Below are 19,794 nucleotides of genomic sequence, written 5' to 3' on the forward strand. Positions count from 1 at the left end.
TTTGCGACGGATAATTCATGACCCCCCAATCTCGTCGGTAGTTGTCTCTTCAATCTGCGTGACTCCTGCTGCTTCCAACATTTGGTTAAAGAGCCACTCCTCCTCTTCTGGATCCATACCATCATCGTCATTGGCAAAGACCCGCTCATCATCTTGAAAAGACTCATTATTATTTTGAGAAGGATTCCATAGATACTCCTCCAACTCCTGCAACTGTTCTTCTGTCATGCTACCAAATGTGCAGAGGGCTGTGGAAGCAACAGCCGCCGTAGTTGCCAGGCTCTCAACGGACGGCAGCTGTGTGTATGTCTCAGCGTTGCAATAGAGCTGCTTCAGCCCAGTTTCCAGCACCTTGCCTCGTTTCAACTCAACCGCATTCTCCTCCCCATTTTTATGCTGAGTTTCAGTTGTGGTCGCCGGTGCTCGCAGAAATGAGGGAATAAAGGGCTCAGCGTCACTCGACAGCGTCGAGCGCTGGGCCAAACGAGACACCAACCTCGCCGTGGTCTCGTCGGTGCCTCCGTCGGCGTTCATTAGAAGATAAGCGGCAATGGTGACTGATAGCGCACCACGACCCCTTTCCCGCGCACCTTTTTTTTTTTTATGCCGCTTCCCTCTTTCGACTGCCAAAAAGCAAAAAACAAAAACAGAAACATTCAAAAAATGGTCCTTGCGGCATCCCCCATCCTTTCATTAGAGTTGTACGGTGCAAACAGAGGCAGCCATCCTCATTCTACTTCAACCCCACCACTTTCCCCTGCAAATATTTTAAAGGAGACTTCAGCCGTGACAAAACACTGCATACATACCGCCCCACCATATATATATATATATATATGGAAAAAGCAAAAAGAAAATAATAATTCATATATCATCTCCCGCGCTTTCAAGAACCATCTTGGATGAATTCAGCTCGGAAAACTTCACGGTATTCTGCCTAATGCTCCAAATCGCTCAATCTTCGGCATGTATCTATCAAGAAAAATAAAGCAAACACAGAAACCTTTGCCACCGATTTAAAAATTTCTGCGTAAGAGTGCCGCATGCTAATAAAACCCGAGTTTTGAAATAAGCTTGCAATGAACGCGGCTGCCATGCACAATACAAATATGCCAAGTCCCTTTAAAAGAGATATACACAGGGAAAAAGTGCATCTTTGAAAAGGGGGACTTAACCCACAAAAAACACATGCAAACTGGTTTCTCGTGAGTCTATGAAAAAGCTCCACACGGCTAAGCGACGCACCCAATCGCAAGCGATTCAAATTATTGAAATGGAGAAGCACCGAAACCAACTCAAAAGCTATCACCATAATCATATATATCGCAGCGTTGCCTTTATTAGACCATAAATAAATCGTTGCCCACTGAGAAACAATCACCATACAACGAAAAATAAGGGAAACGCTCGCTAATTCATGCCTATTTGTCCCATGAGTATCATTAATTGCCATCCACTCTCCGTCAATCGCACCAACATTGGAATCTACGCATCCATAACCACACATGCCCGCATTTGGAGGCGGCTTAGAGTTTCGAACAAGTAGGCCACTACCCGAGAAGCCATCTGCTTCCAATGTATTCGTCTCCGCCAAAGAAGTTTCAGGACCGTCTACAAGCCACTGTACTCCACTAGAAGTTATTAACTGACACGACTCCAAGTCACCGCGAGAGACACTTTTTGAGTCTCTTTGAAAAACAATAAAGGAAAGGTACTCCGTCTCGTACACTGTGCGCAATGGATATAAGGCAGCCATAATGGCACTAATGGCATCTCCATGGGTTACCAGCAACAAGTTCTTGTCTGAGTAACGGTGACAATTACGAAAAAAACAATTGACATACCTTTTTGATGCCAGTTCAATGGTTTCCCCCCACAGCGGCAACTCACCCAAGCCATTCTTCACGATCACATCCGACAACAATGGGGCCGTGCTGCTCTTTATCCTCACTGGTCCGTATACCTCACAAAGGGTGTTGTCAATGATTTGATGATGCAACTCACCAATGGCACACCTCTGGAGTTCTTGGGCGGTTTGAAGAGTCCGCAAAAATGGCGAGACAATAAGAAGCAATTTTCTTGCCCGTTTTACCCCCAACAAGGCCTGAAGTTTTTTAGCAACTTCCGCAATCTGTACAATGCCATTCTCCGTCAGCGGCGGATCAACCTCCGGCGGACTTCCAACGGCCCCATCGCGGCGCTCTCCATGACGCATAACAACAATGATTTGCTCAGGCGGCTCCAAATGACTTGGGCGGTCGCTCCGTATCACATTGCCCGACGCCGTAATGTGCACTTTTTTTTCACTCATTCCAATCCACCCTTTCTTTAAAAAAAAAAAGGGAAGAAAAAGAAACAAATGATTCACGACATCAATGCCGTTTCCTTCGTGCTGAATTAACCCCACAACAGAAGGCCAAACCAACACCGACAAATAAAAAAACACACAAAAAAACAACAACAACAAAACAAAATAACACACCGCGATGTGACTTGCCCCGTCAACTCTCCGATGCGTCCGTTTCGGTTGTTAGATGTAATAGACGCCACATATCACAAGCGACATATCAAGCGATGAAACCAAACTTATTTTTCTTTCCGCCTAATTCCATTCTTCCTCTCCCTTCCCTTCTCTCTCCGTCTTCTTTTTTTCTCAGATCATCTCTTTTTCTTTTCGCTACTTGCTCACAAAAACGAAAAAATATCCGCAATTTCTCTATAAGTTAAGTTATTAAATATCCCTTGGGCCCGCTCTGCCTGCAGGACCCTTTTCCTTCTTCAACAAGAGAAACAAATTTGTGGGGAGCGAAGGCTTGTTTGTGGCGTTGGTAAACTGTGGGTGACATGCTTCTTTTTATCCACAGTTTATTTTGCGGTTTATTGCCATCACTTTGATCTTGTGCTTCTTTTCCCTCTTTTGCCTTTATCCTTGTATTTATTTGTTTAGTTATTCAATTTTTTTTTTTTGTCTCAAGAATCGCCCCACATCTCCACTTTTGTTCTCTCCGCCGCCTCACACTTCCGTGGGGACTACGAGGACGGTGGAGGTGGAGGAGGTGGGGGCTGAACCATGTGCATGCTTTGTCCACTGACCATGGAGTAAGGCGGCGGCGACGAATACGGCGGTGGCGCCGCCCCGCTCCTTAAACTTCGGGGCACTACACCCATTGGACGCGCCATTCCAACAGGTCCCAAAGCGACGGCAGGGTAACAAGGAGGAGGCTGCCCGTAGTTTTCGTCCAAATATGCCATTGGGATTGACGAATGGTAGTACTCAGGAGAGGTAGTGCTTGCCTGATATGTAGAAGACGGAACAAATTCTCTGGCGTTCGCATTCATCGTAGACGCAACAATTATTGGACTACGTTGTGATTGTTTTGGCGGTGTTGCTGTTTTTTTTTGGTCTCCGCCTTCCCTAGCTGCAGCTGCACCAGGAACAGGAGCCGAGGCGGCATCCTGTATCGGTGTGCGGCTTTTCGGTACAGGTGCATTCCAATTTTTGTCATCGCCAGCTTTCTTGCTACTTCGATTTCTTCCCGACGGTGTGGAAGCCTCGGGATTGTTACTGGCAGCGGCGTCACGTTTTTCTCGAGCGTGAGCAGGAGAACCCAAAGAAACCGGACGCTTCTCTGTTGCTGGCTGTTGTCCAGGCGGTTCCGAGAGCGAAGGCGGTCGACTTTCCAACACTCGCCCCCGTCGACTTTCATTGAGGTACGGCGGCGAAACCTGTACCCGCAGTGTTTTTCCTTTCGTACTCTTGCCATCCACAAACAGCGCAGTTTTGGCCTCATCCGACGTCGCAAACGTCACAAAAACGCGTCTTCGTCGCGCGGGCGAGTTATCCTCCACCAGCGAAGAGGCCGTGACGGTGAGATCCTTAAAGAGCGCAAGGGCCTCCTCCAGTGAGGCAGACTCGTATAGATTTGAAACCACAACACAATTTTTCCACTTGGGGAAGCGTTCCCAGAATTTTTCAATTTCTCCCCACTGATGATCTCGTAACCTTTTCAAAGCAGAATCCTCTACAGAAGGAACAGACGTCAGTGGAGAGACTGGGCGAAGCATAAACGGGAGTAACCCCCCCTCATCATCAGAGTCCTCATCTTCGTACTTTTCAAATAAATCACATGCATCTTGAACTGAGGGCATCACTACGACTCCACCTGCAAGCTTGTCGTCCACATCCTCGTAGCGTATGTCAAATGTGGTCCACCCACTAAACTCCTCAAATTCCCGCAACGCCTCCTCCAGACTACACCCTTTGTGAAAGGAAATCTTCACAAGATGGCTATGGGTGGCAGTCGAGAGGCCGTGGTCTAGCGTTAAGTAAAACCCGGTACCATGCACATCGGCAAGTGAAGCATCTGTGTTGTACCCACTGTAATCAATAAATGATGCTAAAAAATCGTGTACGGATGCTCCGTAACGTTTTGGATTTGTGACCGGTTTCACACCCAAACAACCCAGCAATTCCTCCGCGTGTAGAGCCCCTGGTAAGTAATCAATGTAGCGCAAAGGTGGTATTATGGCCGTCCCGGAGAGAAGTGAGTGATCCTCATTTTGTGTGCAACAAAGGCCAAAGCGCTCCGCGCACAGTTCGAGAAGCTTCTGAAAGTTAATTCCCAAAACAGGAAAGCGAATCGTGCACGATCGGCGCTTGCCAACCTCTGTCACACACAACAAAACATCATATTCCACGCCGAGAAGGAAACGAAGCGATGAGGGGACACTAAGAGCCTTGAGCTCCAGCGAACTTAAGCCTAGTGTTTTCCCCATGCTGCTCTGAATTGCGCAAAACAAACAAACAAAAACAACGTCTGTGTCAGCAGCAGCAATAAAAATACTGGCGGTCCTCCCTCAACTACGCCTAATACGTAGGCAAAATTCAAAAAAATAAACAACAGCAGCGGCCAACAAAGCAAAAAAAAAAAAAAAGAAAAAAAAGGCTTTTTTTTTCAGTGTGTGATGTAATTAAATCGTATGGCCCACCCCGTTTGCGTAAGAAACACACAAACAGTGGTACTGCAGCGCTCGGAGCAGTTTCTGTGATAGTGCTTGCCAAATAATACAATACGTTGTGCTCTCTTCGCCGGCCCTTTTCCACCCTCTCGCCCTTGGCCTGCCGATTCCTCGCCGGTTGCAAGCAATAAAAAAAAATGATAATAATATTTTCAGGGGCCACGGCCGAAAGAAGAATGTTTGATATCACGAAGTGGTGGCTGTAAAGAAGAAAAATAAAACAAGAATGCACAAACAATCACTAAAAAAAAAAAAGGAACTAAAAAAAAAAAAAAAGGGGAAAACGACGCTCCTGTGGATGAGAAATATATGAATCAGAAAATACCGTTCAATTTTTTATTTTCCCTTCCTGTCTCGTTTGCCTGTACGCAGAAGGTGTGGATAAAATCGGTGGGTGTTATATTCCTTCTTCTGCGGTGTTCTCTGAAGGAGTCCTTGAAATGTCTCACTTACCCCCTCCTCCTTTCCCTAGCACGTGTATAAACAATGTAATAAATAGGTATGTAAAAATACGCGTGTGATAATTCGTCACCCCTTGACAAAAACACCTCCCGCCCAAAAGGAATTGTGTGTGTGTGTGTGTGTGTTTGCTCTTATTTTATATGTGGAAAGAGCTGCAGTAAATCAAACAACAGGTGTTATGTGTGTAATGGGCTTTCCAGACCTCCCTTCCGAAGGCTGGGCTTCCTTTATTATTTGACTGTTGTTGTGATGCACAGAGCCTGCTGTCGGCGTGGGGGCGCAGAAAAAAGACAGACAACAAATGAAGAGGAGCATGTGTCAGAGTTGTGGAAGCCCCAAAAAGACATCGGTGGGGGGAGCGCAAATACGGAGAGACGGAGGTTTTCACACAGAGAAAATAGAGAGGGGAAGAAAAAGCCGCCATTTTATTTTTTTCTTTTGGGAGGGGGTCAGTTCCTCTTCTTTTTGTCGTTGTTCGTCCCTTTTTTTCCTCCTTTTTTCCCGGCACGCGCGTACACACAGAGAGAAAGAGAAAAAAAAAGAGAGAGGGAGAGAGAGAAAATGGCTCGCGGCGACAAGGAGCATGTGAAACAAACGTGGGTAAGAGACAATTATAACAAAGGCCGCCGTCCAACGACGAAAGAAGACGTGACGTCTCACCCGCAGACTGTAGGAAGGGAAAGGAGCAGAGAAACGCCAAAGGTACAAGGCAAAATCTTCTTTTTTTAAAAATAAAAATAAATTATTTTCTTTTGCTTGATGGCGGCGTGAAGGGGGCGGTTCGGTGCGAATACGGCAAAAAAAAAAAAAAGGGAACATCACAAGCAGGAGGAGGATGAGGATGGGGAGCAAAAAGACCACCGAGACATCATGAGAGGATACACACACAAAAGAACACGAAAACAACTTCCCCCAGGGCGGATAAAAACACAAACATCCCGCCCTCCCCTGCTCGCCCTCTCATTCACGTATTCTTCCGTCTCGTTTGCCGCCGCCACCATTCTCTTCTCTTCTCTTCTCTCCCCTTCGCCTTGTCTCTCCTCGTCGTCTCTCTGGCTTTGCCCAGACGCGTGTTCTCTCACTGGGCCTCGCTGGCCATGCGGTCGTACTCCGCACGGGCAAAGCGGTCCCAGTCCGTTTTTTCCGGCCTCATCTTTTGCTGATGTTCTGCAAAGGGGTCGCGATGCTCAAAGAGTATAAACTTCTGGGCATTAAACACCATGTTGAAGAAGTTGGACGGCGTCGGACAGGCACGCAGGTCACTCAACGTCAAGCCAAACTGATGCTCCTTGGAAAGTGAGAAACCCATCATGTCTATCATTTGGCACATCATATCCGCATATGACAAATCTCCTTCTGGGCTCTCGGAAAACTCTAAGAAACGCTGATGGTTTTCCCTGTAAAACTCATACAGCTCATAACCGCTCAAGATGCCATCCCCATCCACATCCAGCACTTTGAACCAGTAGTATACGGCCGGGCTATTGTTTTTGTCTTCTTCTGACAAGCAAAAGTACACAAAATCCTCAAAGTCAAGTTTTTCCAATTTCCCTGACGAGAGTGGCCGCCCCGAACCCTCCACGACCCGCTTTATTACAGAGGGACAAATGGAATTTTGACCATACTTGCACAAGTCATCAAACCCAACCAGCTGATCTCTGTCCGTGTCCAACTCCCAAAACTTGCAATAGAGAACGTAAAAGTGCTCATAAGAGAAATACTGTAGCACCAAATTAACATCTTTTTCATCTAATTCTTTCATTACTTCAGGAAGATCACTACGATCAAACGCAAACCATCTGACTTGGCCGTTTTGTTGCCGTTCTAATGAATACATGATGCGTATAGCAACGGTGCGGCAGTAGTACTCTTGGAACTCAGGTTGCTTGAGGAACTCAAGCCCGGGATGGGAGTCAACCAGATACCGCACCATATCCTTAAATTCTTGAAGCGTTAAATACTCATTGTTCGAATCACCGCGAATAAGCTCAAACAGGCGTCGATTCACCGTCAGTGGGCCAAATACGTTGTAGTAGTAACTCGATATCTGCTCGTAGGTAAGAGCGGCGGACTCAGAGACGCCTGCTGCTGCTGCAATGCGACGAAAAAGCGCATCCTTCATCCATGTTGGAATTTTAAAAACATCTTGACAGAGCTTTCCAAACTGACCCTTTCGAACCGTTTTTGTCGAGTCGATGGGTAAAGTAGATCCTGATAACAGCTTGCGATTTAGCGCAGAGCCTTTGATAGCAAAGAAACTCCTTAAAGCTTCTTCTTCTGTCTCTGAGATGGCATGGAGTGCACCTCTCATTTCCGCCTTTCCATAAAACGTGGGGATGTCATTGTAGGTTGCACGCCGCACATTCTCAGGTGGCGTCAAAGCAAAGCTTCCAGAAGAGTGTACAAAACGCTGCGACTGCGACACGCTTCCGTTTGTTACTGTTTCTATAGAAGCAAAGACATCTCCTGACACCATCGCTGCGTTGATAATTGTGTCCAGATTTAAATCGCCTAAGGAGTGTGCTGCCGGCGGAGAGACTGTTGCGCCACTGTTGTTGCTGACATGTGGCACGGGCGCCATAGGGTCCACAACAGGCTTTACGTGTGAAGAGGCGCTAGGTGAGGACGGGGCTATACAACCGGGGGAACCTGCGCGGTGTGGATAATCCAATTCATCCACACCAAAGAACCGGGGTGTTTGCACAGGACTTGGGGTTCTTTGGTATTCATCCGATAAGCGGCGACGCATTTGACCAGGAGATGATGGTGGCGGAGACGTGCTACGTTTAGGAGATAAAGGTTGCGACACCACGTTAGGATCTGTGTGGTGCGAGCTGCTCACTTCCAGAGCTCGCAGCTCTGTCTGGCAATTATCATCCCTGTCATCCAAACGCGAAGCGTAGCGATGTTGCGCCTGGCCGCCATCTACATGGCCACTTTTATTAGTCAGGTGCGCCGCATTGAGTATCTCCTCGAGGGCCTTCTGAATGTCAAATGCACCTTCATCGCTGGTGCTCCAAGTGGCGTAAAGCTCCGAGAGGATAACTTTCACTGCCTGCGTATTGCGTTGGTGATAATTCAACGAGATCATTATAAATGACGGGAAACGCTAATTTTTCAGTTTCCACCCCGTGTGATATTTGTGCAGAAAGCGGAGAAACACGTAGTCTCCTCTACACCCCAAATTCCCCACCAATACCAGCAGCAAAAACAAAAAGGCCCGCTGTCCAACAGCAGCAGAGAAAGTTAATAGAGAATATTCCTTCCCTCTCCCTGAGGTGTCCCGTCTCTTCTTCGTGCAGTTCTTCTACCCCCACTGCCGCTTTCCTCTCACTCTATCGCGCACTTGACGTGCCCAACTCCTTACTTTTTTTCTTGTTGTGTGCCTCCCACCGTCCGCCTCCACCCTCTGAAAAACAACAACAACAAAAGGTCTACGCAAATAACGCACCGTCCCACGCCAGAGAAAAGACACACTCACGTACCAAGAAAGAGAGATTTGACCGGAGAAACAACAACGCAGCACGGAGGGAACCCCACCGAGTGGTGTCTGCCACTCACTGTACCCAATCAAGCCAAAAAAAAAAAAAAAAGGATCGATGGGCACAAAAAACACGGAACCAAAGAGCCGTGCCGCTTCCCTTTCCGGATATGTGTCACGCACGCGCAGATCCCTCCCTCTGCTCTATATCCTGACGTTCACTCTCCGCCTGATTTCTCTGGGATGTGGGACCCAAAAGAGAAGCGCGATTCGCAGTGCGCCGTCAAGAACAGCCAGAAATACGCAGATATCAAGGAACCACTGCAGTAGAAACAAAGGCGACGATGGTACAAGAAACACGCGCACCCCCTCCAAACTCGTCCTTATTTGGCTGTTGCTGTTTCCTTGCACCTATGCTGCCCCTTTGCTACGCCTCCCTCCTTCTCTTAGCCAGGCAACAAAAATTCGTCGGAGACGCCTCAAATAAAATAACTCTTTCCCGTTTCCTTCGCGAGGAGTCACTTTAACGCTTCTACTCTTCGCTGCAGGAAGACCAGACAATAAGAAGAAAAAAAAGGTTTATACACAGTTTAAGAAACAAAGAAACAAACAAACCAAGAGGTCTACTCGCAGAAATACATAAAATATAACTTCAACAACAACAAATTAACGCCAATTGGATGCAAATTTATCATTTCCAAACAAACACTATACATAGAGACACATTTTATTTGCGTTCTACCCAACTTTTGACTACAACAGCTTTTTTTTTCCTTCTGCAAAACATTTTCATATGCTCCAAGAACGGCAGAAGTCGCCACTGCCAGCACATTACAGACGTTATTACTTTCTATTGGAACCTCTTTTTTTTTTTTTTTTTTTTTTTGTTGTGGCTCTTCATATGTTGCTGCCACTTAATTTTGTGCGGTTGCTGCTTCTGTTTCGACTTCTGCGGCTGCGGCTGCGGCTGCGGCTTCTTCCATTGCTTTTTTGTCCTCTTCGGCCTGCTGCGCTGCCAGCTTTGCAAGCAACAGTATCTTCTCTACGTTATCCCCGGAGAAGGCATGAATCTGTTTTCCATAGGAGTAGGCAAAAAAGGTGGGGATAGCCACAACTTCTAGTGAACGACACAAATCCCCCGTCTCATCGCCGGCGTTGACCACCACAATGTTTAGCGTCGACAATAGACTCGGCCGTTCCGAATTCAGCTTCTCCAAATACGGCATGATGGTTCGTGAGCAGCGATTGCAAAAAGGCGTCACAACGGCAACCAGGCAGCCACCATTGTGCTGCAGCACCACCGCGTCAAACTCCTCATGGTTCGAGGCGTACAGGATTACGGGCGGCGGAGGGGGCGGCGCCTTTTTGGACTTCGACTTGGACTTCGACCTCGAACGAGACTTCGGCGGCATATTTCCACCCCTCTCTCTTTCCCGCAGACAGACAAAAGAAAAAAAAAACACACAGACTACTTCTTCAGTAAAAACACAAAAAAAACAAGAACTTGTAAGACGAGGGTGAAGACCTCGACGTGCTGGGTTTTGGGCGGGAGAATAGGGACACGGCACTCACGTGGGGTCGGATCGCAGCCGTGGCGAGTTCACCCGTCCACAGGCCTCAAAAATAAAGCCCAAAAGAAGAAAAGACGACAACAAGAGATGAAAAATCCATGCGCAGACACGCAAGAAAATGGCAGGAAAATAAGAAACTCCATGACAGTGGAAGCAAAGCGCTCAATAATTAATTCCCCTGCAGCCAAAAACAAACAAAACAAAACAATTAAGAGAGAGAGAAATAAATAAATAAATAATAATAATAATAAAAGGGACGGTGTCACACAAGAGTGCAACAAAAACTTCCTTTTGTCTTCTTCATTTCTCTCCGCCCTTCTTTCACACATTTTTATTTGCCGAAGATAAAAAAAATGCGTATTAAAACAACAACAACAACAAAAAACTACTTTCACCCCCAACTTTTGCGAGTTTCATTGAATCCTACAGAGTCCCTTCTCTGACCTTTCTTTTTGCAGTCATGATGCATCAAAAAGGAATATATATATATATATATTTATATTTACAACATACTGAGGGCCTCTCCCCACAAATAAAGTAATTAGAAGATACTAAAAACAAAAAATTCATCGTTGGTACTTTTTACCTCAAATATAAGTTTACATTATAACCTCTAAAGAGCATCCAAGGCGGTCTTGAGTGCAGTAATTAGATCCTTTGCCTCTTCGATGCCACACGAAACGCGAACAAACCCATCAGTGATACCAACCTTCAGGCGATCTTCCTTTGTCATGTTGGCATGTGTCATGACTGATGGACACGTGATGATACTCTCCGCCGCGCCGAGGTTTTCGCAGAGTGACCAGGGACGCTGTACAGTATCCATCAGCTTCCGCCCCGCAGCTGTACCCCCCTTCACCTCAAACCATAGCATGCCACCGTGGTTGTTGTTAAGATGCTGACGGTCGGCAAGCGCTTTCTGAGGAAAGCTCTTTAGACCTGGGTACATCACCTTCTCCACAGCGGGGTGAGTCTCAAGGAACTCTGCCACTTTCTGCGCATTCTCGCTCTGTTTCGCCACGCGCAAAGACATTGTTTTTACAGTCTGAAGCTGCAAATACGCCACAAATGGGGACATGGCATTTCCAAGTATATTCTGCGTGAGACGCACCTTTTCGTCCAGATCCTTCCGCTTCGTCACAAGCGCGCCTCCAACAGTCATGTTGTGCCCATCCACAAACTTGGTTGTGCTGATGAGCGTCACATCCGCGCCCAAGTCGAGAGGCCTCATGATAAAAGCGGTAGCAAACGTATTATCACAAACGTGAATAAGACCCTTCGCCTTGCAGAGTTTCGACAGTTCGGTTAAATCAGTAAGGGTCAACGTTGGGTTTGCTGGCGTCTCCGAAAAAACCAACTTTGTGTTTGGCTTGATGGCAGCCTCCACGTTTTTTAGATCACGCATATCGACAAACGTAAATTCCATACCAAAACGTGGAAAAAAAACACGGCACGCACGGTTCGTGCCACCGTAACTGCAATCGGTGATAATCGCATGATCACCCGCACTCATAAAAGAAGAAATAGCCGTGGTGGTCGCAGACATGCCTGTGCTGTACACCGTAGCATAGTCACCGTTTTCAATGGCACACAGTTTTCGCTCCAACACCGAGACCGTTGGATTTGCGCAGCGGGTGTAACTGTACCCTTTACTTTGGTATTTACCGATAGACTCCTGAACAAAAGTTGTGCTTTGATACACGGGCGTAAGCACAGCCCCTGTCACAGGATCAGGCTTCACACCCCCATGCACAAGAACGGTGTCGAATCCATAAGTTTGATCTTGCCAGGAACCCGATCCCTCAGTAAAGTCGGAAACCAAATGCTTCTGGGAGGACATTCTGATATTCTTTTTTTTGTTTCGTTAAACAACAACTTCAAATCCTAACATAAAACCAACAAAAAGGAAAACATTACAGTACAACGCCCACTATCAGATAAAACCGTGCTTCTGAATAATGTCATTTCGTGGCATCACAGATGGCGCACAGCCAGGCGAGGCAGCACAGCGCATGTTCCCGATGCTCGCAGGGGGCGAGGGACTGGAGCGATACTGCGGTGAGAAAATAAAAATAAGAGGGGGAAAAAAAAAGAAGATGCAAGGAAGGGAGGGGAGGGCCGCAGGACGTCCGTCAGAGTGGTGCATGATGATGTCTCATTCAGCGGGTCATGCCATATTTTACCTGAATATCGTGTTATGCATCAGCGACGTCGCAAACGCATACAAACACAGAAAGAGAGAAAAAGAGGCGCCTCCTCCGCTTCTCCCTGCTGCCGCGGGAAATACATCTCGTGCCTCTTGAACCTGCGGTGCTGACGGGATCGCAACCACCACATTACCTGAGGGCACTGCTTCGGCCGAATTCCAACAAGGTGGGGCACGGGGGAAGAGGGAGGTGATGATAACAGCGCGGATTTGGCGACACCTTCTCAGACAACGCGCGAGCAGCGCCCACCACTGGGGTAGTGCGTGCCCGCGCCAGCTTCGTACCGTCATGGTCGGTGTCAGATTTTACCCTACGAAGTACAGCGTCGCATCACAGTGGTGGCCGCCTCAGTTTCCTCTTGCACAACACTGGCGGACACCACCGGCACCAAGGTAGAACACCAGGGCGGGTCCGTGTAAATTGTGCGTCGCGGCATATGCCCGCGGCCTGCATGCGCCCAGTCAGCAATCGTAGCGACGTTCTCGTCCGAGTGTATCAGATCAAACTGTGCTTTTGAATAATGTCATTTCGTGGCATCACAGATGGCGCACAGCCAGGCGAGGCAGCACAGCGCATGTTCCCGATGCTCGCAGGGGGCGAGGGACTGGAGCGATACTGCGGTGAGAAAATAAAAATAAGAGGGGGAAAAAAAAAGAAGATGCAAGGAAGGGAGGGGAGGGCCGCAGGACGTCCGTCAGAGTGGTGCATGATGATGTCTCATTCAGTGGGTCATGCCATATTTTACCTGAATATCGTGTTATGCATCAGCGACGTCGCGAACGCATACAAACACAGAAAGAGAGAAAAAGAGGCGCCTCCTCCGCTTCTCCCTGCTGCCGCGGGAAATACATCTCGTGCCTCTTGAACCTGCGGTGCTGACGGGATCGCAACCACCACATTACCTGAGGGCACTGCTTCGGCCGAATTCCAACAAGGTGGGGCACGGGGGAAGAGGGAGGTGATGATAACAGCGCGGATTTGGCGACACCTTCTCAGACAACGCGCGAGCAGCGCCCACCACTGGGGTAGTGCGTGCCCGCGCCAGCTTCGTACCGTCATGGTCGGTGTCAGATTTTACCCTACGAAGTACAGCGTCGCATCACAGTGGTGGCCGCCTCAGTTTCCTCTTGCACAACACTGGCGGACACCACCGGCACCAAGGTAGAACACCAGGGCGGGTCCGTGTAAATTGTGCGTCGCGGCATATGCCCGCGGCCTGCATGCGCCCAGTCAGCAATCGTAGCGACGTTCTCGTCCGAGTGTATCAGATCAAACTGTGCTTTTGAATAATGTCATTTCGTGGCATCACAGATGGCGCACAGCCAGGCGAGGCAGCACAGCGCATGTTCCCGATGCTCGCAGGGGGCGAGGGACTGGAGCGATACTGCGGTGAGAAAATAAAAATAAGAGGGGAAAAAAAAAAAGAAGATGCAAGGAAGGGAGGGGAGGGCCGCAGGACGTCCGTCAGAGTGGTGCATGATGATGTCTCATTCAGCGGGTCATGCCATATTTTACCTGAATATCGTGTTATGCATCAGCGACGTCGCATTATGTATAGTTCCTTCCTGTGAATGCCTTTGTTTTTTGGGGCGCAAGAAGAATAAATAGAACAGAGTACATGTTGTTTGTTAGGAAACCGTTCCTGCAGCATTTTTTAAATAATAATAATAATAATAATAATAAACGGTTCGATCTTATATACTGGTAAAAGCAACATTCTTAGAGCAATTTGTTGGCAATCACGGTGTTGATTACTGTCTTTAAACATGCCCGCTTTGATTTTTTTCTTTCGTTTCTATGATGAAGTATGAAGTGAGTGACGTGTTGACTCCGTGTCTGAGAAGTTGATGAGACTCGTGAAATTGTTGTTTGAGGTGTCGTATAGATGCGTCGAGGTGTCTCTCGAGCTGTCAACCGGGTCAACATACGTGTGCTCTGGCTTGCCAGTCTGATAGGAACGTGGCTGTTCGTGTTGTGGTGCCATCCGGCGGTGCACTGGGCTGGTTTCCGCGGCGGTAGAGGCAAATGTAAGATCAACCGCGGGCTCAGGTGATTCTGAAACCACCGCCCTGACTGGAATCTGCCGGCTATTCTTTCCAAGCATTCCGCGTAATTCGTGAAGCACACGCAGTGGCAATCGGTTGGCGTTTTGTCTGGCAGCTGGCATGGCGTGACAGAAGTTTGGCGGCGCAGCGGGCAGCATTTGGTGACGGGCTTCAGGTATCTGCCTTGGTAAATTTTCCACCGCTTCTTTGGAGAGCTGTAGCTCGCGCCGAAGCGCATTTATGCGCCCATGGCCCTCTGCCGTTTCTATACGTTTGGCATCGAGCTGTTCTTGGAGGAGATGCAGGTACTGCCTGGACTGCCGTAGCTGCATTTCATCATTCCGCAGCGCTTCGCTCTCCTTCATAAGGCCTTGACGCTCTTGCCGCAACTGCCGCCACTGTTCATCCACCTGCTCCGTCGTCCGTTGAAAGTCATTGAGGAGTTTTACCATCACCTCGTGTCGTCCCCTAAGATCCTCCTCGCGCTGACGCAGTTGACTTACTTCTGCATGTGCACTTTCGCTTGCCGTGCGAAACCACGACACCATGGATGCTTGTTCTGCTTTGGCATCACGTTCCTCTTCGGCTAGCTGCACGGTAGCCTCCCGTAGCTCTGCGAGAACGCGACCAAAGCGCTCTTGTATGTTGCTTTTCTCATCTTCCACCATTTGTTTCCATCGCCGGTACTCTCGCTCCCACTCCGTCTTGCCGTTTGCAAAATTCGCCTCCTGTTTTCCTAGCCAGAGACGTTCCTCTTCAAGATGTTGCTCCATCGTACGACGTAGACCCTCTAACCTGCTTAGCGTCGCCATAAGCGAGTTGTACTCTTCACCAACAGAAACATTTTGTTTCGTGACAAGTTCCTGAAGCATTGTGAGTGTCTCCTCTCGTGCCTCCAACGCCCGCCGACGATCGCTGTCTATTGCTGCGCGGCCATCCTCAATTGCGGCTCGATATTCCTTCATTCTTTTCAGAAGAGCCTCAACGGCATGTACAATGCGATTAACTTCTTCCGTAGCGCGTGAAGCGTCTGCTTGCATGGCTGCATTGACACGACTCCGTTGCTCGGCGAGACGTTCCTCTTTGACATGCTGCTCACGCAGAAGCGCCATATGCTTCTCATGAAACCATCGCTGTTTTTCCAACATGTCGTGATGGTTCTCCTCCACGGCCTTCAGACGCTCCAAGTGCAGTTGATGGCGAAGTGCTCGCTGCTCCTCGTGCTCGGCGGTGCGGCGGCTCATGGCTGCGTCTAATTCACGCTTTAGAATTTCCTGGTGCTGCGACGCCCACGCTTCGCGCGACTCCACGTACATCTCCTCCATGCTTAACTCCTCACGCTGGAGCCGGTCAAGATCGTCATGCACCATTGATTGCATGTCTAATATCAACTGCTCGTCCATCTTGAGGACATGTTCCCGCTCCTCCTCCTCTGCCTTGCGCCAAAATTCAAGCAACTCCTGAAATAATTTCTGGCAGTCCTCACGCTCCCGTTGCGCCTCGCTCCCGGTCGTGACGGCAAAAGAGGAACGCACTTCATGTCGCACAAGACGTTGTATCTCGTCTTCCCAACTTTCCATCGTTGAACTCTCGGCTGCAAACAAGTCATTCACGCGCTGCAAAATAGTGGCAAGCGCACTACCAACACATTTGTGCAGAAGATCCTTCACGGTGTCTTTCACACCCAATTCTGCCTGCAGTTTGGCCTCCTGCTGCTGCAGCCCTTCCAGCTGGGAACGTAGGGCCACGATCTGCGGCTCGTATTGTTCACGAACGGCACTCGCAACTTTAATGCGCTCTTCCTCCAGTTGTTGCTGCTGCGCGTCTTCTGCCTCACGAACTTCACGTTCCGCTGACGCCTTTACATCTTCCATAGCGTCCTTATGGTGGTGAAGCTTAACGTCAAGTTGTGCAATCTCTGCGAGTTTTTGTGCCCTCAGCGCACGCCACTTCTCCCTCAGAGAATTTTCCTTTTCCTTCGCCGCAGTGAGCACTTTTTTTTTTGCCTCGAGCTCCTGACGCAGGGATTCAAGCATCTCCTCCGTTACTCCCGTCTCTCGTTTTGGTGGCGGCATCGTTTTCCGCGCCAACTGCTCAGGCACCATGAGGGGTTCTTGTGCCGGCGGTTGTGTCGGCGGCGGGGCCAACGCTGCAGAGCCGTGCTGCCGCTGCACCGCTTGTCTCCGCGCCGCCAGCATGGCGTCCTCCCCACCTCTACGGCCCGCTGTTCTACGCGCGAGCAAGTCGGGTGGATTTCGCCACTCATCATCGCTGGAACTCATTGACAACTCCCTTCGTCACCCTCCACGCAGACAAGCAGAAAAGAAAACAAACATATATATATGTTTAGGTACATATATTTATAGTTTTTCCTCCTTTTTCCCTCTAATTGCGTCCTTCTTTCTTTTGGTCTTCTCCCTCTCTCTCTCGTTCTCTACTCCCCACCAAGTGGCACAAACTCCTCTTTTTTGTCCTCCTTTACGGCCACGTACTCTGTATCATCAGAAACAGAGAGTCATAGAACAGCAGCGGGAGAGCGGGTGGCCGGCTCCCAAATCAGTGAATCAGCTGGAGATCAATGCCTTCGCACATGTCTACACGTGCGGTGGCGAAAAAAGTGCATATCACACAGACTGAAACTAAAAAGAGAGAGAAAAAAAAATATTTATTTTACTTCTATGTTTTTATTATCATCTGCCTCGGTACGTTACAATCAACAATGGAGCCATTCTCTCCAGGCCACGCCCTCTAACCCCACCTCAGAAGTTGGCAAGCGCAAAAACGTGTCTCTTCTGCGTTAACGCTTCCTTCACCAACTGAAAGGCACCCAAAATACCACTTATGCATGTCGTTTCCTTCGCACCACCGGCAGCATAATACTCTACGTCTGCTAACTTCATAAGCAAGAAACACTTGCTCTCCTGCGGCAAATCCATAGCCATCACAATGTGATGCACTTCACGTACCAAGTCGGTTGAAGAGACACCCTTTTCGGAGACAGTTTGGTGCACCTTCTCCCACGAAGCAGCAAAATCATGTGCAATCATGTCCTCCACAATCCCGCGTACATCGGCTGGGGTGGGGTTACCAGTGACACGGTACACAGACTCCTCTGTGATTTCACCTGCCGACATGGCAGAAGCTTGCAACGTGTTAAGACACCGACGCAGGTCACCATTGCTAAGACGAAACGCTGCTACAAGTCCCTCGTCCGTAAAACGCACACCCTCTTCCTGTGCCACAAACTTTAATCGTGATAACATCGCGCTCTTCTTGACAGGTGCAAACCGAAAACGAGTACAACGCGACTGCAAGGCGGGAATAATCTTGTTGATGTGATTGCACAAAATACAAAAGCGAACGTTTTTGGTATATTTTTCAATGATGCGTCGTAACGCGGCCTGCGCGTCACCGGACATCTGGTCCGCCTCATCGAGAATAACCAGCTTGAATGCAGCGATGGTGGGCGCAGCGGGGGCAGAGGCAAAGTAGAAAGAACTCGTGCTGGCAAACTCACGCACTTGTTGTCGGACAACATCAATACCACGATCATCTGAGGCATTCATTTCAAGAACATTCGCTCGGATGCGGTCTTTCCCAAAGAGATAGTAAGCGCACGCCTTAATGGTCGTCGTCTTTCCCGTGCCGGGTGGGCCGTAGAATAGAAGATGCGGCAAATTGCCGCTGTCCATAAGCCGCCTTGTTGTGGAAAGAATGTCCTCATGCGCCACAACTTCGTCAAGTGTGACAGGACGGTACTTTTCAACCCACGGCAAGGTACTGGATTTCGCTGCGTGCCCAGTGGAATTCCTTCCCTCGTTTGTCATTTCTGCGCCGTTGTTCAAACCTCTTTTCTCGATTTCCACCCTCGGTGTAATAAATTCCCCCGAGCCTCGCTGCCACCTTTTGCTCCGGCCTCTTATGTATTGTATTGTATGTACCAACTGAGTGTAGGCTTCAGTGGATATCAATGAGACCAGACCTATACCACCCTCTGGTGTCCCTCTATTATAAACCGGGCAAGAATCCAACACAAAACCGCAAAAGAAAAAGGCTGAATTAAGAGAGTCCTCAGCGTGTAGGCCAGGACAAAGGAGATCAGCAAAAAAAAAAAAAACAAACAAACAAACAAACAAAGATGAGTTACTTTGAATTTAATTCCCCTCTCCCACTAAATTGAGGGTATTTCATGAAGATTAAAAACGGTTTCTTTTTTTCTTTTTTCTTTATGGCTGTTTTTTTTCACATCCAAAAACACGAAAAAATTGGGGTAGTGGCTGGAGGGATGCATGAGTCATAGGAGGGTGCGGTAGTGATAAGAACGCAGTCACCCCTCTTTTCTTTGCCGCTGGTTTTAGTCCTTCTTTGCTTCTTTTGCTTTTCTTTTCCCTTCGTTCACATCCGTGTGTTCAATGCGACGTCGCGTTCCCGCCACCCTCACGCCTCTTCATTCTTTGATTCCGCCCAATAAATTTGTCTCCATCTTGTCCTCTTGTCACCCTCCACATTCCACCACCACGCTGCCCTCTGGGTACACGTGCAGGGCATAGCACCCAGTGGTTGAAATCAAACAGCGAGGAAGAGACATCGAAGAAAAATTCATTCGCACTGCTCCTCCTCCGCGTCCAACTTCTCAAGGTCTGGTGGCAGGGGACCCAACGAGGCAAACTCGTGGGTGAGAGAAACCAACTGACTGGTTTTCGTCTCGTCCTGACGATCAATAGGACCATCGCCCACGAGGTCGCAGATAGAATTCACAACGTCGTACTGCTTCTTGTATCTCGCCAGGTCATTCACGCTAGTGCTGCTCTCGTTGGCGGCCAACCAACGGGGATAAGTCCGTTGCATTACCTTCATTATCCTCAGCATCCCTGGGTCGAGCAAACAGTCCAAAACCATCCCTGACAGGCCAGCAATTACATCTTCAAACTCGGCAGCATTTGCGGTAGCAGTCGGCGCCTCTGTGGATGATGTATTTCTCGGTGTCTCCGAAGCTGCTGCATTTGCGG

General features: G+C 48.6%; 9 protein-coding genes and 11 non-coding genes across 20 annotated transcripts, besides 16 other annotated features; all 20 read right to left on the minus strand.

The window, feature by feature from the left end:
* Positions 1–14,288: part of a sequence feature (heterozygous, non-Esmeraldo-like haplotype) that runs on past the window's edge.
* On the minus strand, positions 16–534 carry Tc00.1047053510661.200 (hypothetical protein, conserved; the record flags this gene model as incomplete). The annotated part of the gene is made up of 1 exon (XM_812937.1): positions 16–534. One exon carries the CDS (start codon positions 532–534, stop codon positions 16–18), a length of 519 nt encoding a protein of 172 aa, XP_818030.1.
* Positions 819–838: a microsatellite.
* Positions 938–2,311, minus strand: Tc00.1047053510661.220 (hypothetical protein, conserved; the record flags this gene model as incomplete). The annotated part of the gene is made up of 1 exon (XM_812938.1): positions 938–2,311. The coding sequence occupies one exon, from the start codon at positions 2,309–2,311 to the stop codon at positions 938–940; it is 1,374 nt and encodes a 457-aa protein (XP_818031.1).
* Positions 2,433–2,481: a sequence feature (A-rich).
* Tc00.1047053510661.230 (hypothetical protein, conserved) lies at positions 3,031–4,776 on the minus strand (the record flags this gene model as incomplete). The annotated part of the gene is made up of 1 exon (XM_812939.1): positions 3,031–4,776. One exon carries the CDS (start codon positions 4,774–4,776, stop codon positions 3,031–3,033), a length of 1,746 nt encoding a protein of 581 aa, XP_818032.1.
* Positions 4,921–4,944: a microsatellite.
* Positions 5,263–5,295: a microsatellite.
* Positions 5,586–5,606: a microsatellite.
* Positions 6,002–6,040: a sequence feature (GA-rich).
* Positions 6,202–6,230: a sequence feature (AT_rich).
* Positions 6,482–6,509: a microsatellite.
* Tc00.1047053510661.240 (hypothetical protein, conserved) lies at positions 6,560–8,572 on the minus strand (the record flags this gene model as incomplete). Its single annotated transcript, XM_812940.1, has 1 exon — positions 6,560–8,572. The coding sequence occupies one exon, from the start codon at positions 8,570–8,572 to the stop codon at positions 6,560–6,562; it is 2,013 nt and encodes a 670-aa protein (XP_818033.1).
* Positions 9,826–9,848: a microsatellite.
* Positions 9,877–10,374, minus strand: Tc00.1047053510661.244 (hypothetical protein, conserved; the record flags this gene model as incomplete). The annotated part of the gene is made up of 1 exon (XM_812947.1): positions 9,877–10,374. One exon carries the CDS (start codon positions 10,372–10,374, stop codon positions 9,877–9,879), a length of 498 nt encoding a protein of 165 aa, XP_818040.1.
* Positions 10,755–10,786: a sequence feature (AT_rich).
* Positions 11,012–11,035: a microsatellite.
* On the minus strand, positions 11,147–12,373 carry Tc00.1047053510661.250 (cystathione gamma lyase, putative; the record flags this gene model as incomplete). Its single annotated transcript, XM_812941.1, has 1 exon — positions 11,147–12,373. One exon carries the CDS (start codon positions 12,371–12,373, stop codon positions 11,147–11,149), a length of 1,227 nt encoding a protein of 408 aa, XP_818034.1.
* Positions 12,666–12,739, minus strand: Tc00.1047053510661.251. The gene has a single exon (XR_008255701.1). It is a non-coding gene; the product is annotated as a C/D small nucleolar RNA (snoRNA), TB9C3C1 (small nucleolar RNA).
* On the minus strand, positions 12,819–12,884 carry Tc00.1047053510661.252. Its single transcript, XR_008255702.1, has one exon. It is a non-coding gene; the product is annotated as an H/ACA snoRNA, TC9C3H2 (small nucleolar RNA).
* On the minus strand, positions 12,964–13,075 carry Tc00.1047053510661.253. The gene has a single exon (XR_008255703.1). It is a non-coding gene; the product is annotated as a C/D small nucleolar RNA (snoRNA), TB9C3C3 (small nucleolar RNA).
* Tc00.1047053510661.254 lies at positions 13,097–13,167 on the minus strand. The gene has a single exon (XR_008255704.1). It is a non-coding gene; the product is annotated as an H/ACA snoRNA, TC9C3H1 (small nucleolar RNA).
* Tc00.1047053510661.255 lies at positions 13,200–13,279 on the minus strand. The gene has a single exon (XR_008255705.1). It is a non-coding gene; the product is annotated as a C/D small nucleolar RNA (snoRNA), TB9C3C2 (small nucleolar RNA).
* Tc00.1047053510661.256 lies at positions 13,435–13,508 on the minus strand. The gene has a single exon (XR_008255706.1). It is a non-coding gene; the product is annotated as a C/D small nucleolar RNA (snoRNA), TB9C3C1 (small nucleolar RNA).
* On the minus strand, positions 13,588–13,653 carry Tc00.1047053510661.257. Its single transcript, XR_008255707.1, has one exon. It is a non-coding gene; the product is annotated as an H/ACA snoRNA, TC9C3H2 (small nucleolar RNA).
* Positions 13,733–13,844, minus strand: Tc00.1047053510661.258. Its single transcript, XR_008255708.1, has one exon. It is a non-coding gene; the product is annotated as a C/D small nucleolar RNA (snoRNA), TB9C3C3 (small nucleolar RNA).
* Tc00.1047053510661.259 lies at positions 13,866–13,936 on the minus strand. Its single transcript, XR_008255709.1, has one exon. It is a non-coding gene; the product is annotated as an H/ACA snoRNA, TC9C3H1 (small nucleolar RNA).
* Positions 13,969–14,048, minus strand: Tc00.1047053510661.261. Its single transcript, XR_008255710.1, has one exon. It is a non-coding gene; the product is annotated as a C/D small nucleolar RNA (snoRNA), TB9C3C2 (small nucleolar RNA).
* Tc00.1047053510661.262 lies at positions 14,205–14,278 on the minus strand. The gene has a single exon (XR_008255711.1). It is a non-coding gene; the product is annotated as a C/D small nucleolar RNA (snoRNA), TB9C3C1 (small nucleolar RNA).
* Positions 14,289–14,873: a sequence feature (areas merged during assembly that could not be assigned to a particular haplotype. This can correspond to areas where the two haplotypes were merged or to regions with more than two copies in the genome that were merged during assembly.).
* Positions 14,398–14,423: a microsatellite.
* Positions 14,536–17,067, minus strand: Tc00.1047053510661.260 (hypothetical protein, conserved; the record flags this gene model as incomplete). The annotated part of the gene is made up of 1 exon (XM_812942.1): positions 14,536–17,067. One exon carries the CDS (start codon positions 17,065–17,067, stop codon positions 14,536–14,538), a length of 2,532 nt encoding a protein of 843 aa, XP_818035.1.
* Positions 14,874–19,794: a sequence feature (heterozygous, non-Esmeraldo-like haplotype).
* On the minus strand, positions 17,545–18,612 carry Tc00.1047053510661.270 (replication factor C, subunit 3, putative; the record flags this gene model as incomplete). Its single annotated transcript, XM_812943.1, has 1 exon — positions 17,545–18,612. One exon carries the CDS (start codon positions 18,610–18,612, stop codon positions 17,545–17,547), a length of 1,068 nt encoding a protein of 355 aa, XP_818036.1.
* Positions 18,892–18,922: a microsatellite.
* Positions 19,385–19,794, minus strand: Tc00.1047053510661.279 (hypothetical protein, conserved; the record flags this gene model as incomplete). Its single annotated transcript, XM_812948.1, has 1 exon — positions 19,385–19,794. A coding segment is annotated over one exon (410 nt), but the record flags the coding sequence as incomplete, so codon positions are not given.

The sequence above is a fragment of the Trypanosoma cruzi genome, genomic scaffold, assembly GCF_000209065.1.
Source record: "Trypanosoma cruzi strain CL Brener 1047053516807 genomic scaffold, whole genome shotgun sequence".
Classification (NCBI taxonomy): Eukaryota; Euglenozoa; class Kinetoplastea; order Trypanosomatida; family Trypanosomatidae; genus Trypanosoma; species Trypanosoma cruzi.